At 46.8% G+C, this 19,810-nt stretch overlaps 2 protein-coding genes across 2 annotated transcripts; both read right to left on the reverse strand.

Moving 5' to 3' along the window:
• Window positions 1-2,247: 2,247 nt before the first annotated feature.
• Window positions 2,248-9,776, reverse strand: LOC139545142 (neuronal pentraxin receptor-like). Its single transcript, XM_071352576.1, has 5 exons — window positions 8,353-9,776; window positions 5,168-5,507; window positions 4,426-4,667; window positions 4,082-4,261; window positions 2,248-3,181 (listed from the first exon to the last, which is right to left on the reverse strand). Exons 1-5 carry the CDS (start codon window positions 9,076-9,078, stop codon window positions 2,933-2,935), a joined length of 1,737 nt encoding a protein of 578 aa, XP_071208677.1. The 5' UTR covers window positions 9,079-9,776; the 3' UTR covers window positions 2,248-2,932.
• Window positions 9,777-12,663: 2,887 nt separating this feature from the next.
• Window positions 12,664-18,985, reverse strand: LOC139545187 (chromobox protein homolog 6-like). The gene is made up of 5 exons (XM_071352676.1): window positions 18,634-18,985; window positions 17,759-17,802; window positions 17,371-17,436; window positions 16,270-16,336; window positions 12,664-16,086 (listed from the first exon to the last, which is right to left on the reverse strand). The coding sequence occupies exons 1-5, from the start codon at window positions 18,700-18,702 to the stop codon at window positions 14,797-14,799; spliced, it is 1,536 nt and encodes a 511-aa protein (XP_071208777.1). The 5' UTR covers window positions 18,703-18,985; the 3' UTR covers window positions 12,664-14,796.
• Window positions 18,986-19,810: the final 825 nt, after the last annotated feature.

A 19,810-nucleotide genomic window follows, 5' to 3' on the forward strand; every position in this document is an offset into this window, starting at 1 on the left:
ACTAGGGCTAGTGCAATTGCTAACTAGCGTTAGCGCAATGACTGGAGGTCTATGGGTATCTGCTAACATGCTAGTATATACCCATAGACTTCCATTAATTTAGCTAATGCTAGTTAGCATTGGCATATGAAATCACCTCTAACTTGCTTCATACTGGACACAGAGACATAAAAATGGCATCCACAAATTCATCTGACTATGGGAAGTATCCCTGAAAGTATCCCTTTAAGTGAAAGAGACAGCTACATAAAGTATCCCTTTAAGTGAAAGAGACAGATACATAAAGTATCCCTTTAAGAGAGAGAGACGAATACATAAAGTATCCCTTTAAGAGAGAGAGACGAATACATAAAGTATCCCTTTAAGAAAGAGAGACAAATACATAAAGTATCCCTTTAAGAGAGAGAGACAGATACATAACAGTATCCCTTTAAGAGAGAGAGACAGATACATAACAGTATCCCTTTAAGAGAGAGAGACAGATACATAGAGTATCCCTTTAAGAGAAAGAGACAGATACATAAAGTATCCCTTTAAGACAGAGAGAGACAGATACATAAAGTATCCCTTTAAGAGAGAAAGACAGATACATAAAGTATCTCTTTAAGAGAGAAAGACAGATACATAACAGTATCCCTTTAAGAGAGAAAGACAGATACATAACAGTATCCCTTTAAGAGAGAAAGACAGCTACATAAAGTATCCCTTTAAGGGAGAAAGACAGATACATAAAGTATCCCTTTAAGAGAGAAAGACAGATACATAAAGTATCCCTTTAAGAGAGAGAGAGACAGATACATAACAGTTAGTGTGGGAGAGATGATACTAGATCAGAGAGCAGCACAGTTCAACTCCACAGTTCCTTCTGTGTGGGTAGAGGACCAGTCACGACACACACACACATACACACAAACACACAAGATTTGACCATACACACACAGTAAGCCATAACGTACCTTCTTACGACATCATAACCATTTTATTTTATTCATCCACATATTGTCACAATATCATAGAAGATCCATGGAGGTGCACAAGATGAACAAGCACAACACTTACTGACATCACAGCTGGTTACAATAATATCATAACCAATAGCAGGAGAGAGAGAGAGAGAGAAAGAGAGATTGAGAAAGAGAGATTGAGAAAGAGAGAGAGAGAGAATAAAATACATTTGACATTTGCATTGGGTGTGTAATACCCAGACAGGCACTTTACAACCATATGTCAATGGTGAAGTGGGGGGGGGGGGGGGGACCCAATAATCCGGGTGCACTTTTCTTCACTACACCCCTCAACTCAACATCAGTGTCCCAATGTCCCTTCTTTACACACTTATTAAGCAATTCTGTGAGTAAGAAAAAGCTAAATACACATTCTTTGAGGTGCGTATTCTTTTTAGGCTTTGTGGGGTGAAGCGCACCATTCAATAATTAATATTGTTGTACGTTTTTGTGTTGTTGCTGTATAGGAAACAGGACTATTTAGGAATCTGACCTCTGACCTCAAATTTTGAAAAAGGTTTTCTCATGCATACAGATATACATTCCATTCCATCAGCTTTACATGAAAAAAACATTGAGACAGGTCACAAATCACTGTAAAGGGCGAATCTGCAGTTCAAACAACAACAAAGCGGACACCCTGCCACAATGGATGTACGAATCACTTAACAGATTGCCCCTTTAAGTCAACAAGATGGATATTATGAATCTAAAAAATCAATTGAGGTCTTAATTTACATGATCCATGTGACTCGCAACAGCTATCTCTATGGCAATACATTATGCTGGGCCGTGACAATTGCATCTTTGTGAGAGGTTTTGTGAGTCGCAGTAGGTCAAACGGAGAGTTTCTTTGAAAGCACACAACACACAGACATAGAAAATAGACACAGTGTTAGAAAAAAAACATTGCTGCAAAAGAAAATCAACGAAATGCGCAGTAGAAAAAGCAATCCAAACGCTCACTTTTAACGAGCTGTTGTTGATCAGAAACACAGTTGAGTAGCAACACTGGCGTCACATCTCCAAAAGCAGAAGAAAATCCCTATTTCAAAGTTAGAAGCACAAGCTTCAGAACACGTGATGAGATGAGATGAGGTGAAATGAGATGAGGTGAAATGAGATGAGATGAGGTGAGGTGAGGTGAAATGAGATGAGATGAAATGAGATGAGATGAGGTGAGGTGAGGTGAGGTGAGGTGAAATGAGATGAAATGAGATGAGATGAGGTGAAATGAGATGAGATGAGATGAGGTGAGGTGAAATGAGATGAGGTGAGGTGAGGTGAGGTGAGGTGAAATGAGATGAAATGAGATGAGATGAGGTGAAATGAGATGAGATGAGGTGAGGTGAGGTGAGATGAGATGAGGTGAAATGAGATGAGATGAGATGAGGTGAGGTGAGGTGAGATGAGATGAAATGAGATGAGGCGTGGCGTATGTAGCTCTTCCCTGGGGGGCTGAGATCCCCAACCTCCCCCACCCAACTCTCTAAAACACAAATCAGAGATGTGAAAAAAAGCAGCACGTTTCCCTTAACATCTTCCCACATCGCCACAGAGCTAAAGCTAGTCTGGGTGTTGTTCTCAACAGCTGTAGCGCTGTTGATGTTAACACCTTCAGTGGGTGAACAACACCCAGATAACAACACACCTACTCAACTAATCTCTACTCCCCCTGATCCCAGACCCTCCGAAAAGCCTCCTCAAGCACACCCACCCTCTCTTGGAAAGAGCAATGCCCCTTTAAAACAACTCAAATGACTCTCCATCTCTACCCCAGTTCCCCATCACACAAACCCTGCCCCAGAAAAACACCTCAAACCCCCCTCTTATGAGGAGCATAAACAAACCAACTAACCCCTCTGGCCTCACTGAGCAGCTCCCCTTTATAACAATCAAGTTTCCCCTCTACCAAACCATCTAACCCTTCACTGTTTAGGGCTGGAGCTGGGGCTGGCCCGGGGTGGCTGGTTGCAGGGGTCCACAGCCTCCTTGGTAGCCCCTCCATAGACCTCCACGTCCTGGTCTGTCCAGGGGGCCACGTTGCCCAGTGTGCCCAAGGAACAGGCAGCCAGAGCGGATACCTCAGCAGGTTTCAGGACCCTGTCCCACAGGTTGAACTGGGAGAGCTCCCCAACCAGGGCCTGGGAGGCGTCGAAACGACCGCCCAACGTGTCCTAGAGAGGAAATATAATATGATCGAGATGATAGAGAGTGAAAGAGAAAGAGAGAGATCAGGGATTACAATACAACTCATTGGCTGGAGTTTTACTGTTCTCTATTGCCAGGGGAGGAGAGTTGTGACAGGTCGAGTGGGACTCTGGCAAATAGTATATATACCCCCCCACCCCCCCACCCCCCCCCCACCCAGCCAGCCAGCCAGCCAGCCAGCCAGCCAGAAAAATCTGGTTCCTCTCAAGGTTTCTTATTACCCTTCTATCCCTCTATCACTCCACCTCATCCATCTCTCCATTCCTCCACCCTCCACCTCACCCTTCTCACCTGCTTTTGCCACAGGATAAGCCACCCCCCCCCAATCTCTCATCTCTCCACCCCTCCATCCTTCCACCACCCATCACTCCATCCCTCTAACGCTCCACCCCTACAGACCTCCATCCCTCTAACGCTCCACCCCTACAGACCTCCATCCCTCTAACTCTCCACCCCTACAGACATCCATCCCTCTAACTCTCCACCCCTCCAGACCTCCATCCCTCTAACTCTCCACCCCTACAGACCTCCATCCCTCTAACTCTCCACCCCTACAGACATCCATCCCTCTAACTCTCCACCCCTACAGACCTCCATCCCTCTAACTCTCCACCCCTACAGACCTCCATCCCTCTAACTCTCCACCCCTACAGACCTCCGTCCCTCTAACTCTCCACCCCTACAGAGCTCCATCCCTCTAACTCTCCACCCCTACAGACCTCCATCCCTCTAACTCTCCACCCCTCCAGACCTCCATCCCTCTAACTCTCCACCCCTCCAGACCTCCATCCCTCTAACTCTCCACCCCTACAGACCTCCATCCCTCTAACTCGCCACCCCTCCAGACCTCCATCCCTCTCACCCACCTGCTCCTGCCCCAGAATGAGCACTCCTCCTGGCTTGATGGGGTGCCATGCGGCCAGCCCCTCTCCGCGCCCCTTCAGCTTCCCCCCCTGGTAGGCCTTCCATACCCCGTCTCTGAGGGTCCAGCTCAAACATATGTGCTCCCACACACCCTGGGCAAGGGACAGGGGCAGCTGAGCCACCTAGAAGTGAGGGAAGGGACATTTAGCTCAATCACCAATCAGTCGATCAATCAATCATTAGACCAATCAATGTTATTCATAAAACTATACAAGTATGAACAATAGGAGGAGATAACTGACATGTTTCAGTAATGAATATGATAATGACACACACACACTACTACCTTGTCGTTGATAAGAAGCTCTACAGGGTTGTGTATCCCCTGCAGCAGCACCAGCTCGTTGGGTTGTCCCGGGACGGAGTAGGAGAAGGGGGTGCCGATACCCCCCTCTTTCACCTTGAGCCAGACACAGGCGGTGAAGGCATACATCTCAGGCATTTCTCTCCGCACCAGGCCGTACATGTACCTGGTCCTCACGGGGAAGGACAGGACATAGCCGTCAGGGTAGTTGTACTCTGTCAGACCTGAAGGAGAGAGGGAGGGAGAGACGGAGAAGGAGGGGAGAGAGATGGTTGTTACATGTACTTGGTCCTCATGGGGAAGGAGAGGGCATAGCCGTCAGGGTAGTTGTACTCTGTCAGACTGAAGGAGAGGACATAGCCGTCAGGTTAGTTGTACTCTGTCAGACTGAAGGAGAGGACGTAGCCGTCAGGTTAGTTGTACTCTGTCAGACTGAAGGAGAGGACATAGCCGTCAGGGTAGTTGTACTCTGTCAGACTGAAGGAGAGATGGTTTACATTTGGCGCTGGGAAACAGATAGTAGTTGTAGTAAAAGAAGAAGTTACTGTTTTGTCCTTCTTATCTACTTTGCTTTCTAGCAAATCTGGGCTCAACTTATTTGACCTTCTTTTAGTTCCCTATTGTACCCCTCCTCCCTCTTCCCTCCTCCCTCTTCCCTCCTCCCTCCTCCTTCCTCCCTCTTCCCTCCTCCCTCCTCCCTCCTCCCCCTTTCTGTTCCACTCACTCTGTTCCAGCTCTGCAATGCGGTGGTGTAGAGTATCAATCCCTTGGTCTATCTGTTTGTGATGTGTCTGTGTCTCTTTCCTCAGCGCCTTCCGCTCTTTCTCCAGCATCTCAATCTTTCTCTCCAGCTCTCCTTCCAGGTTCTTCCAGGGGCCTCCACCTCCTCTGCCAGGGCCCCCAGGGGCCTTTCGGCCCCCCGAGGAGACACGACCGCCTCCTGTCGTTGATGCTGATGACGATGACCCTTGAACTTTAGTACCGATGCCACTGCTGACGCCCACGCCGGCGCTGGGGGATGGAGTCTCAACGGAGAGGTTGAGGGCAGCAGGGCCGATCTCCAACTGTGAGAGGAGAGAAAAAGAGAAGAGGAAGGGGTTAGTATGGAGGGAGAGAAAGAAAATAGGAGGTTGTGGAGGAGTGAGTGATAGTGCAAGGAGGGAGAGACAGAGAGAGAGAGAGAGAGAGAGAGAGAGACACAGAGAGAGACAGAGAGACAGAGAGAGAGAGAGAGAGAGAGAGAGAGGTGCATCAACAAAGTACTGAGTAAAGAGTCTGAATACTTAATGTATGTAAATGTAATATTTCAGTTTTTGTATTGTGTTTAGATTGATGAAGGGGAAAAACTATTTAACACATTTTAGAATAAAGCTGTAACATAACAACATGTGGAAAAAGTGAAGGGGTCTGAATATTTCCCGAATGCGCTGTATCTAGTTATTTTGTGAGATACAGATTTACAAATCATGGGAATTTGTCATGCAATGCAGGCTTTGACTCTCTCAGAGGTTTGTGTTGCTAGGCAACCTCCTTGCAATTAGCGGGGCAGGATGGCTCCCTCCATAGTTAAAGCCAGGTTGAGAAATGTGCTAACAAACGTTTGTGCTCTGAAACTAAATAAATATCGCACTCTGACCCACTAAAGTTAATTTCTAGATTGTAGATATTGTTGTTAGACAACTGCGTGGTGTGGTTTTATTGGAATGTTCAGCTGTTGTTCGTAAGTAATGAATCTGCTGGCTTCTGACATGACTTACTGCATCTTTAAGAAAACAACGAAAAGAGAGACAAGCAGGCAGATAGAGATAGGGTAAAAGTGGAGAGAGAGAGAGAGAGGAGGTGAATAGAGAGGAAGGGAGAGAGAAATGAGTAGGTGTAGGTGAAAGAGGAAGGAAGGAGAAAGCGAGAGAGAGAAAGAGAGAGAGAGAGAAAGAGTATGAGAGAGAGAGCGAGAGAGAGCAACTAAGTACGAGTAAAGTGAGAGGGTTGCGACAAGAGAGAGCAACAGGAGACAGACAAACACACAGAGATATGCACACAGACATACACACAGACAGACAGACTGAAAGAGAAGATGGGAGGCAGAGAGAGCAAGAGGGAAAGAGAGACAGAGACAGAGAGAGAGAGAGAGAGAGAGAGAGAGAGAGAGAGAGAGAGAGAGAGAGAGAGAGAGAGAGAGAGAGAGAGAGAGAGAGAGAGAGAGAGAGAGAGAGAGAGAGAGAGAGAGAGAGAGAGAGAGAAAGAGAAAGAGAAAGAGAAAGAGAAAGAGAAAGAGAAAGAGAAAGAGAAAGAAAGAGAAAGAGTTGGCGTGAGGAGAGATTGAATGCTTGGACAGCTATAGACTACATTCACACTCACTGTTCGTGGACTGTGCAGTATGTTAGAATGCACTGGGAAATGTTAGGTGTCTCAAGCAATAACCTTCTCATGCCTTTTGCACACAATGTATATAGACTCATTTTTTCACCCTACTGTGTTATTGACTTGTTTATTGTTTACTCCATGTGTAACTCTGTGTTGTTGTCTGTTCACACTGCTATGCTTTATCTTGGCCAGGTCGCAGTTGTAAATGAGAACTTGTTCTCAACTAGCCTACCTGGTTAACTAAAGGTGAAATAAAAAATTTAAATAAATAAAATAGCCTCTCTTACATCAGACTGACTCTCCCTCTTTCCATCTCTCTTCCCCTCTCTCTCTCTCTCTCTCTCTCTCTCTCTTCCCCTCTCTCTCTGACACATACACAGTCAATACCTTAAAGACAGCAAGCTACAGTAAAAATACAGGTGCACACACACACACACACACACACACACACACACACACACACACACACACACACACACACACACACACACACACACACACACACACACACACACACACACACACACACACACACACACACACACACACACACACACACACACACAGTATGGCTTAAGTCTCAAGGTCTCTCCTCTCTTCATCCAGCATCCCTTCATATTTTATTGATGTGGACGGATGCGGATGTAAGAGCTGCATGGTGAGCGGGGAGAGACAGCAAATGAAAGAAACTATATCCCCTTGCGCTGAGGGAGCGGGTGCGTGTAATGATGCTGATGAGAGAGGCTGTGAGTTGGATGGATGTGGAGGAGAGGTGAGGGAGGGAGGGAGGGAGGGAGTCAGGGGTCCTGATGTCGATAAAGTCAGGAGGGAGGGAGGAGGGAGGGTAGGGGTGAGTTAGAGGTCCTGAAGTCAATCAAATAATTGATGTCATTAGGATATTCTAGCCGTTAGGAATACTAGACCCATGGGCATTTACCTCGTTATCACGTGATACAGCCTATGCCTCGCCCCGTGCATCACGGGCGCGCCAAGTGAGGGTTCTAGAATTGGGACGCCTCTGTTTCCGCGCTGATATTGTAGCCTATCTGTTGCATAAGGTTGAGACGTTGGGTTGTGCAACATGTCTGTCTGTCTTTCTGTCGGTGTTGGATATTGCTAACAATTGGTGGCGACATGTTTTTTCATTTTTCTGGATTATCTCCTGAAAGATTCACTCTGTTTGGGGGCAAGCAATCAGTAGCCACATAGTCATATTGCATACATTCTCTTGATCATATAAATAATACATAGGCTAACCGTAGTAGGCTATAGCCTATAGGCCTAGCTCAGTGACTGACTGGAGATGATCAAGGGATTATAAAACACACTGGGACATAAAGGCTAAGCCTATCAAAAGCGCACCTCGAGGCGCTAACGTGTGTTATATACGCTCTCCAAGGCGCATTATCTCTACTATTGAAACGTTTTACAAAAGTAGCCTATTCATATGCTCGCCTATAGCTAGCTTATATCGAGACTGTATACGACTACAGTCTGTGGCTTTGGGCTATAGGGTAAGCTATACTCATTATTCACCCAACCCACCTCCAGTTTCTCGATGCGGTCTTTCAGGTTGAGAATGGCCCTCTCTAGCTCCTCCACGGCTCTAGCGGTCTGCAGCTGCACAGCGGCCGACGAGCTCACATCATCCCCGGCCATGAGTCGGCGGTTTCCCGCCCAGGCCCCCAGGCTCCGCTCGGAGTGCCCGGGACTCCCGTCCTCCAGGCCGCTCTCGCACTCCGACAGTTTCCCCGTCAGCTCACGGATGGTCCGCTGATCCATGAGTATTTGGCCGTTCTGCTGCACCACCGTCTGCCGGAGGTCGTCCGCGGTGGTCCGGAGGAAGCTCCAGTCTTCATCCACATAGAGTGAAGGGTCGTCCGCTGGCTGCTCCAAGATATTGGGCTTGCATTCTCCGGCGGGAATCGGAGTGCAGATGAGCCGGCTGAAACTGAACTGTTTCGGCGCCCCTCCACCACCACCGGTCACCTCCCCGGGGCTGAGCTCATTGAGAGTGGAGGGACCCTCCAGCCCGAGCCCCATGCCGCCTCCTCCGCCGCCCGCGTAGGATTCAGCACCATGGAGAGCGCCCAATGTACCAGCGTGAGCCACGGAGCCCAGGGAAAACAAGGGCTCAGCAGACAGAGTCGCGTTGTCGGACAGGTCCTGGGGCGCGGCAGCTTTCCGCGGGTAAACACTGGCGATGATGCAGATGGCCGCGCCGAGGAAGACCACGGATCCAGCACCGACCAAGACTACAACGAACTTCATAGCGGCAGAGTGGCGAGATAGGCTAAAGCGATCGATAGATTAGCCTACAAATCAGAGATCAAATTCCGTTGGAAAGATATATTCTACTGAAAAATAAGGTCAGTTTTCCCCCCTCACAATCTAGATTACATTAGGCTATGAGAATGCTATAGCCAACATCACTCGTGCGATTTCATAATCCGCTCCTCGATAGCCTATCAGTTGATTAATCTACCTGCTTTTTTATATGATTAAATAAAACGAATAACCTAGGCCTATATTATAATACGCCCCCTCGCCCCCAAAACACCTCCAAACGCGCAGAAAACAAACGACAGTGGTTGACAGACGCGTTTGTTGCCTTTTTATCTAAATGTAGAAATACCGATTGTTCTGTCAGCAGGCCTAAATCGAAAGACCGTCTCCCTCTCTCGGTGTTGCTAAGCTCTGCTCCTATCCTCCGTCCGTAGTTACTATGGGAACCGTGACAGAGTAGGCGGGGAGACAGACGAGGGAGTGGAGGGTGTGTGTGTGGGATGCGTCATTGGAGGTGAAGAAGCAAATAACATTATAAACAGCATCTAATACGATAGAGATGTGTGTGTGTGTGTGTGTGTGTGTGTGTGTGTGTGTGTGTGTGTGTGTGTGTGTGTGTGTGTGTGTGTGTGTGTGTGTGTGTGTGTGTGTGTGTGTGTGTGTGTGTGTGTGTGTGTGTGTGTGTGTGTGTGTGTGTGTGTGTGTGTGTGTGTGTGTGTGTGAGAGAGAGAGAGAGAGAGAGGCCAAAATACTACACCCGTTTATGGTTTGTGTGTGTGTATGTGCGCGCTCACAGCAGATGCGTGTATGAGGCATACATCCTCTATTACCAGACCGGAACATAAACCCACACTTACGATATCCCCCACGCACAGCACGAGTCTAGTCTGCCTGGACAATATGCTCTAGTAAATCAAATCAAATGAAACGTTATTGGTCGCGTACATATTCTGCAGATTTTATCGCAGGTGCAGCGAAATTGTAATGTTTTTAGCTCCAGCTGTGTAGTAATATCTAACAACACAAAACAATACAGACAAATCCCCGCACTCAGAACAGCCTCACTCTGTCGGGGCGTTCCACAGGGATGCTGGCCCAAGTTGGCACCAATGCTTCCTATAGTTGTGTCAAGTTGGCTGGATGTCCTTTGGGTGATTTACCATTCTTGATACACACAGGACACTGTTGAGCGTGAAAAACCCGGCAGTGTTGCAGTTCTTGGCACAAGCCAGTGTGCCTGGCATAGCTGTTCAAAGGCACTTAAATATTTTGTCTTGCCCATTCACCCTCTGAATGTCACACATACACAATCCATGTCTCAATTGTCTCAAGGTTTAAAAATCCTTCTTTAACCTGTCTCCTCCCCTTCATCTACACTGATTGAAGTGGATTTAATAAGGGACATCAATGAGGGATCATAGCTTTCATTTGGATTCACCTGGTCAGTCTGTCATGGAAAGAGCAGGTGTTCATAATGTTTTGTATACTCAGTGTATATATATGATGGTGTGCATAGACAGTGTGGACAGTTTATGAATAGAAAAGGTGTGTACAGCAATAGTTAGGATAAGCCTTGACTAGAATACATTATATACATATGAAGTGGGTAAAACACTATGTAAACATGATTAAAGGGACCAGTGTTCCATGACTATGTACATAGGGCAGCAGTCTCTAAGGTGCAGGGTTGAGTACCGGGTGGTAGCCGGTTAGTAACAGTGACTAAGTTCAGGACAGAGCACTGAGGCCGGCTAGTGGTGACTATTTAACAGTCTGAAGGCCTGGAGATAGAAGCTGTTTTTCAGTCTCTCAGTCCCAGCTTTGATGCACCTGTACTGTCTCCGGGTTCTAGATGGTAGCAGGGGGGGAACAGGCCATGACGTGGGTGGCTGATGTCCTTGATGATCTTCTTCTTCCTGTGACACCAGGTGCTGTAGATGTCCTGGAGTGGCAGCCATCCCACTAGGAAGTCCCATCTGTCCAGTCCCTAAACCGCAATGGGAGGCCAGCCAGAGATGGGGAGAGGAGAGAGTGTGAGGAGAAGGGAGGATGGGCTGGTTCTTGGAGAGAATGGAGGAGGAATGGGGAGACCAAACTAGAGAGGAATGAGGCCATCCAGAGCAGGGCTGGCTGGGGTCGGGAGAGGAGAGGGGACCATGGGTGGCCTGCCAGAGTATGGGCTGGGCTGGATGGAAGAAGGTGGTAGAAGAGTTGAGGACATGGATGCTAAAGGGAGATGAAGGTTTGAAGGTGAGGAGTGTGGTAGAATAGGACGATAGTAGACAAGGCATACGAATCGAATCACATTTTATTGGTCACATACACATGGTTAGCAGATGTTAATGCGAGTGTAGCGAAATGCTTGTGCTTCTAGTTCTGACAGTGCAGTACATGTATCTAACAATTCCACAACTACCTAATACACACAAATCTAAAGGGGTGAATGAGAATATGTACATAGAAATATATGGATAAGCATGACAGAGCGGCATAGGCAAGATGCAATAGATGGTATAAAATACAGTATATACATGTGATATGAGTAATGTAAGATATGTAAACATTAGTAAAGTGGCATTATTTTGAGTGGTATTGAATAAAGTGACTAGGGATCCATTTGTTAAAGTGGCCCTTGATTGGGTCTCAATGTAGGCAGCAGCCTCTGAGTTAGTGGTGACTGTTTAACAGTCTGATGGCCTTGAGATAGAAGCTGTTTTTCAGTCTCTCGGTCCCAGCTTTGATGCACCTGTACCGACCTCGCTTTCTGGCTGGTAGCTGGGTGAACAGGCAGTGGCTCGGGTGGTTGATGTCCTTGATGATCTTTTTGGCCTTCCTGTGACATCGGGTGCTGTAGGTATCATGGAGGGCAGGTAGTTTGCCCCAGGTGATGCGTTGTGCAGACTGCACCACCCTCTGGAGAGCCTTGTGGTTGAGGGCCATGCAGTTGCCATACCAGGCTGTGATACAGCCTGACAGGATCCTCTCAATTGTGCAATCTGTAAAAGTTTGTCAGGGTTTTGGGTGACTGTTGCATCTTCCTCACCAGACTGTCTGATGTTTGTCTGTGATGTGTATACCTAGGAACTTAAAACAGGTCGTGGGAAGGACAATGGAAAGAGAAGGGGCTATCTTTGCTCACAGTAGTGTGTCCACAGATATTCTCTCAACTGTGTTCCGTGGCTGACCCCTGAAGGCCACCAAAGCACAACCATCGCCCCAACCATCTCTTCAAACCTTTTCTGAGAGTGCAGGCTAAGAGCAAAAATCCTGCCCATGTGACCTGTGTTAACAGTGCCACCATGTGGATCATCAGGGAACTACCAACACAGTGGTCTGAGCTCAGGCCAGTTTCCCCAGACATACTGCTTTAAGTCTAGGACTAGGCTTGATCTGGGCCCTGGAAACCAGCCACAGAGAATCATAGACAACCTTCTCCTTCAGTTGAAAGCCAAGATACCAGATTGAATCTCCAAATGGACTCTTAAAGCGATACACTCACAAGAATCACCATATAACAGAGGTCAGAGAACTCCTCTGTAAAGAACTGAAGAGATGAACGACAAAAGGAACTGTCTTGGAGGTGTTTTTTATTAAAAGCCTCGCACAACAGAACATATACAGGAAGCAACAACGAACGAACGTCAACATGACCACGCTCACCTTACCTGTACAATAAGGGTTCGCAAAACATGCTTCAGCTACATTATCACAACGTTACCATCGACATTATCCTCGTCATTATCATCATTATTACCATTAACACAATTCAATGTACATCATTCATATTACCAATATTACGAGACACAAACTGCAGTCTTGACACACATTTATAATTCATTAAAAATCTGGGGTTTTCCATTTTTTATCAAACCCATATTGGACATGAATCAAAAACAACAATAACAATCAAAGGTAATTACTAAAAAGGTAAAGCATACACATTACTCTTCATTCAAAAATATATAATGAGGTACATAAGCAAAAGCCCTCGAAATGAACCCCCCCCCCCATAAAACAGTTTACATGGACAAACATTTCATATTTGATTCTTCAGGTCGGCTTCTTGTCATTACATTAAAGTGCCAATGACATGGCTCTTGAAATTACATCCAAAAATTGACAAATTAAAAAAGAAAGATAAAAAAAACAAAAGAAATCTAGAGCCCTGCTTGGTATAAATGTAGGCCACTATGTCAAGTTGTGCTACCTATTTATATCAACTGTTAAAACGTCACCAAGAAGTACATGAACACTCCTTCTACTGGCGTAACCAATGAGTCAACAGAATCTACTGGTTTAGCCAATGACAGTCAAGAGAATCTACTGGTTTAGCCAATGACAGTCAAGAGAATCTACTGGTTTAGCCAATGACAGTCAAGAGAATCTGTTTTTATCCATTAACAGCTGAATGATGATGCGTTTGTGGTAGGATGTGTATTATTATTATCACAGTATCAAAGACTAGACGACAATCAACCATCTATCTAATACAGTATACGGACGAGATGCAGTGGAGTTGGAACTGAGCAGCTATAAGGCAACACATGCTTTTAAATATCGTAATAATATTGTACAAATACACCAGAGAGAGAGAGAGGGGGGGGCCCTATAGAAACAGGGGCAGCACCAGAAGATGGTCAGATCTGGGACCAGGATATCAGAACGTCAACACAACCTGGTTTAGAAGGCATTGAGAGGTTTGGACTACAGGTTATTCCACAGAGAATATCTGGTAGGTACAAACACAAGTGTTCACGGTGGATAGGTTACATACTACATCATCATTAATCCCACTCCATGCAGTCCACAGCTTAAATAATTAGAGAGTCAGTTTAGAGTCTTGACTGAGGTTCCAGAACACTGAACATTCCGGAATCTTGAAGGCGACAGCGAGTTAAAGGCAGGCGTTGGAACATGGCAATAAGAAAAGCAATAACTTAACTTTCTATGCTTTCACCGCTTATCTGTATTCTTTTTGCAGCTGAATTAACGTTGTGCGTGCATATAAATATATACTTATACAGGCCTGTGCATTCGAGAGAGGGAAAAAAGAAGGGCTTGTAATTCACATGTGGATATTGGATACGGAAATGATACAGAATACGGTTGTTGTCCATAATGGAGTCAAGCGCGTTGCTGAATATCTCAGTGTAGAAAAGCAGTATTGCCGAAGCCCAACAAAGCAAGTGCAACGTCATTTCATCACCTCATTTAAACCTTAACGAGTCGGACTTCCAATGGAAATAATGGGTATAAATATGCACAAATAACAAACACTGTTATTGGTTGTATGAATTTCCCTACAATAAAGATTGAATTGATTTGAACGTTATTATGACTGAAGGTATCTATTGCCAGCCTCCAAACAGTCAAGGTTGTGAGAGTGGACATGGATTGAATAAACTTTATTGATCCTCAGAAGAGAAATCATGCTGCATAAAGATAGACAATCAGCCTTATTATAGATGTATATTGCACGCCCTGCTCTTAGCTTTTCATAGTTCTGTTCAAAAAAATAACGCTCTTCTTCAATATTCAATGGCCTGAATTTCATTATTATTGGAAGTTTTTTTTACCTTCTGTGTTAAAATAGCATTACTCCCTAGCCTGGTCCCAGACAATGACCACAGGAGTTGGCCAAGACAGCACAAACAGATCAGGGAGCCAGGCTAATTCATTCATCTCCACTTCTGTAATCTCTTCCTATGGCTTGGATTGTGGGAGGTTCTTCAGTGGGGGTGGTGGTGGGGGGGGTGAGGAGGGTGAGGAGGAGGTGGTATTTTCTTGGTGTATTGGTTGGGGGGAGGAGGGGCGGGATGAGGGGGAGGGGAACTCTTTGATAGTGACGGTGAGGAGGTTGGTGGTGACGTCGGTCACGACCACGTTGGCGCTGCTCGCCACCATCTCTGGGTGCCAGTCAGGGTCGCCCTCGGCGGGGACCCTCTGAGAGTTGGAGGTCAAGGGACAGGCGCCAGGGGGGTGAGGAGGGGAGGCGGTACTGACGGAGGGCGGCTGGCGTTTCTGCCGGCGCCGACGGCGAAGCTTCCTCTTCCCCTCCTGAGGCGCGGAAAGGTCCAGAGCATCAGCATCATCCTCCTCTTCATCAAAGGAGGAAGAGGAGGACCCGGAAGCAAAGGAGAGGGAGGCAAGGAGGGGGTTTGGTCCTTGTTCAGCGTTCTGGTTCTTCTGGAGCTCTGGGGGGTGGCTAGGGGTAGACTGGGCAGAGGAGGCCGAAGCCTGGGCGCCCAAGTTGGGAGCCGACCCAGAGGCCCCAGTGGCGGGTCCAGGAGGGGTAGGATGGTTCTGGGCGGGTGTGGTGGATCCACTGGAGCTGGAGGGAGAGGGGGGTGGCTGGGTGTCCCTAGCCCCTGAGGTCCCTGTGCTGGAGCCTGTGGCTGAGTGTGGAAGGTGTAGAGGTCCTGGGCCGCCACACTGGAGACCAAACGGCTTCCCGTACATGGGGAACCCCAGCATGGGCTGGAAGGGCCGGTACGGAGCCTCTCCACTCCTCTTCCCTATGATCCTATTTCGGGAGGGGATGTTCTGACGACCCCCTTGGAGGGACATGGAGCCGGATGGCGCCCTCCGGTTACCCCCGCCGCCCCTTCCTCCGCCTCCACTTCCTGGTTTGTCGATGACCTTGAGGTTTAGGATGATGCGACCCCGTTTGACCTCGCGTGGTTTGACGCGACGATTGAGGATGCGGACGGTCTCTGAGAAGGGGGAGACGGGGGGCCGCGAGGGGAACCCACTGGGGCCGGAGAAGGATCCGGGAGTGGCCAGGGGGTCGGTGCGAGGTAAGGGGCGGCGGGACATACTAGTGCAGCGTCGAATGTCTTTCTTCAGCTTGTGTGTCGCTGCCATGGAGTTGAGTTTAGGGGAGGGCGCTGGAGAGGCGGAGGGGAAGGAGGATGGAGGGGCTCGAGGAGAGGAGGAAGAAGTGGAGCGAGGTGCTCGAGTGGTGGGGGTCTCTTTCTTCTGGGCTCCACGTGCCTGAGAAGAGAGGAGAGAGATGGAAGTGAGTTGTAAACTCAAAAGGAGAAAATCAGCATCATAACTTCCAGCAGGAAAGGTTTTGTCCTGCTCTTACATTCTCATTGGGACCGGTAATATATCAGCTAATCCCAATTCTGGTGTGGTTGTGATAGTGGTAGACAAGAACATCCAAAACAATACCTTGGCAGGAAGATTTTTGGGTTTGGGTCCCCGCTTCTTTGGTCCGTGGAGTTCTCTCTCACGCTCTCTGAGAAAAAAACCCAAAGGGATTACAATTAATCACCCGATAAAGTCAACGTCACAACAGTGAAATACGTTACATGTTTTCTTACCCTGACCCTCGCCTGCCTGGATACAATAGGCTGGGATGGGTTGAATTGGGATTGTTTCTTACCCTGATCCTCGCCTGCCTGGATACAATAAGCTGGGATGGGTTGAATTGGGATTGTTTCTTACCCTGACCCTCGCCTGCCTGGATACAATAGGCTGGGATGGGTTGAATTGGGATTGAGCCAATTATTGAAGTAATAACATCTAGGCCTCCACTGATACAGTTCAAAGCCAACTGAGGGAGACGTTTATTAATGTAACATCCTGTTTCTCATACATCCCAACTTCCAGTTAGACAGGGATGATCAAAAGACCGGGGGTGGCGCCCCAAAATCGCACCCTATTCCCTACGTAGGGCACTACCGTTAACCAAATCCCTATGAGCTCAGGTCAAAAGTAGTGCACTATATCGGCAAAAGGGTGCAATATGAGACAGACTGGGTGTGTGAAAGCAGAACAGCGGACCCCAGGACGACTAGCTAGCGGTTGGTTGCTATGGCGTCAGCTCATAGGGATCTGAATGAAGAAAAAACTAAAAGAATAACAGTTTGACGTTTGTTTGACTAAGACTGGACACACACACACTCACACACTGGATCATTTTAGTTCCATGTAAACACGATCCCTCTAAGCAGCAGAGTGCTTTGAAGTGGGTTTGGCAGGAAGAGACAAAGAGAGGACTTGCACAGATATAAGACGTTTAAATATAGACGGAGTGAAAGAGAGGGATAGAGAGCGCAACAGAGGGAACAAGGAGAGAAAGATAGAGGGGAGGTGGATAAATTAGGGAGAACAGGAAAACTGATGTTGGGATGAGAGCGAACAGGAGAGAGAATTGTGTTAGACTTTTTGATGATTTCTCAAATGTCCTTACCGTGTCATAAACATCACTTGTCTTAAAGGAATTGAATAATGTGTAAGAATTGAAATTCTGTTAACTGTTCCACTCACTTCTGTTCAAATCCTGCAATCAGTCTGCCATCCAGGATATTCTCTTCTGGTTCCCAGGTACTGTGTCTAAAGCAAAGAGGTGCCACAATTGTTTTATTTCTACATTTACATAACCTGGGTAACAGTATGTTTGTGCTAACATTCCACTCCACGTTTGGCACATGACACGGAGTACAAGGAGTGGAATGTTAGCACAAAACAGGTCTGGATTTCAGGCTAACATTTTCATGTTATGGTATAACTTGGAGACGTATAAGTTTATTAAAGATGTAGCTACTAGGATATATGTACTATAAAACACAAAATGTCTCTTCAGACAAGGTGATTGTTGGTATGCAAAGATTTACAATTCTGAATGAATTTTTTCATTAGGAACGCAATCACTTACTTCAGGGCCCATCCTTTCCATTTCACTAGGTACTCTAGGCGAGACTGAAGAGAGAAAGGTACAGCGGAATGAGAAAATTCCCAAAAGTGTTCAATACTGTATTCAGCCATTTTATAGCTAGTGTATGAGCAGAAATTGCTTCTTATTATCTAGCTATTCATGATCACTAAGATAAATATTAAGACTAACGTATTACTCTAAATAATACGTAACTCAATACATTGACTAATATAAACTGGCTCAGTTCTGACTAATAAGTTGGCTGGTATGCCTGTCTTGTTTTGTCATTTTAGAGGGAAAAGCTGCTACAAAACACCACCATCAAGCAGACACAGACAGGCTGACTAGCAAATTAGTTCCACTGGCATCTGGACAAAACATTTACTCAAGCTAGAGAGGGAAAACAGATTTAGCTGCTATGTAGCTAAAGTTAATAATGACACACAGTCGACTTTAATGTATGGTTTGGCGAGCTAGCTTATGGTATGCAATCATATATTTCTAGTCTAGCTGTCTGGGTAAAAAGTCAAAGACAAAGCATAGATTTGCATTGAACGCAAACCCGGCCTTTATTTTAAACTGGCATTGCTAATTAGCTAAAGTTTACGTTGGCTTTACACGCCGAGTCATTTGTGTAACGTTAGCTAGCTATTTTTTACGACATTTCACTGCAAACCATCAGCACTGCACACTTGCTAGCTTCTCGGCTAGCTAAAACGGCTTGCTAGAGAAGCATCTGCTTGCTACTAGCTACAACAAGGCCTCCCCGTTGTCATTAAAAAACAGATCCTCGGTTCTCGCCCTCGAAGCACGCCGCGGAGACCCTCGCCCACGTCTGCTCTTCTGCAACGACAAAAAAACGGCGGCATGCTCACCTTGCGAACGCGGCGTTTCAGAATGGCTTCCGCGGCGAAAACGCGTTCCCCGACCGCAGAGAGCTCCATCTTTCAGTGCCCGACTGCTCTCTCGGTCCAGACGACCAACTCCACTGTCTGGTGGCAAAACCAGAACAGACCACTTTCTCTTTCCCCCAAATCTGTCACAGTGGCAGCAGACAGCACAACAGAGCACACACTACACCCCGAAGCAGGAGAAAGAGGAGCTCTGTCACGTGGACGGGGTCAGCCCCTTCTGGTCGTCCTGGCAACGCAGAAGGCGCTCGACAAGACGCAGAAAGGGCAGGTTAGCGTTTTCCGTCATGAATCTTGTTCTGGAAGCAGCTCTGAAGAGTGGTCACTAGCTGACACAGCCACCAAGTCATACAACCTGCTAACCTTAATATATTAAGTGCACTTTTGTACTGTTATTGTGCTGCCTTGCCAACTTCTATGGTCATTGTTTAGCGTGACAGTGACCATAGGAGTTGGCAAGACAGCACAAACCGGCAGGGACAAGGAGGAGTCTTGGACACAAATAATCTCTTTGTGTTTTAAAGACCTTTTGTTACAGAAGAAAAAGGAAATGGCGGGCTGCTACCAGTAATTTAGGAGCAGTGGAGCACTCTTGTTATAGTTGGTTATTTTGCTAATGACAGAGAGAGAGGGAGTATAAACTATACTGAACAAAAATATGAAACGCAACATGTAAAGTGTCCCATATTTCACGAGCTGAAATAAAAGATCCCAGAAATGTTCCATAAGCTCAAAAAGCGTATTTCTCTCAAATGTTGTGCACAAATTTGTTAACATCCCTGTTAGTGAGCATTTGATAATTTGTCAAGATTATCCATCCACCTGACAGGTGTGGCATATCAAGAAGATGATTAAACAGCACGATCATTACACAGATGTACCTTGTGCTGGGGACAAGGTGTAACCACACCAGCCCAGTTCCTCCCCATCAGGCTTCTTCACCTGTGGTATCATCTGAGGGGGGAGGGGTGCTGAGGAGTATTTATGTCTGTAATAAAGCCCTTTTGTGGGAAAGACTCATTCTGATTGGCTGGGCCTGGCTCCCCAGTAGGTGGGCCTAGCTCCCAAGTAGGTGGGCCTATACCCTCCCAGGCCTACCAAGGCTGTGCCCCTAACCAGTCATGTGAAATCCATAGATTAG

The sequence above is a fragment of the Salvelinus alpinus genome, chromosome 2, assembly GCF_045679555.1.
Source record: "Salvelinus alpinus chromosome 2, SLU_Salpinus.1, whole genome shotgun sequence".
Classification (NCBI taxonomy): domain Eukaryota; kingdom Metazoa; phylum Chordata; class Actinopteri; order Salmoniformes; family Salmonidae; genus Salvelinus; species Salvelinus alpinus.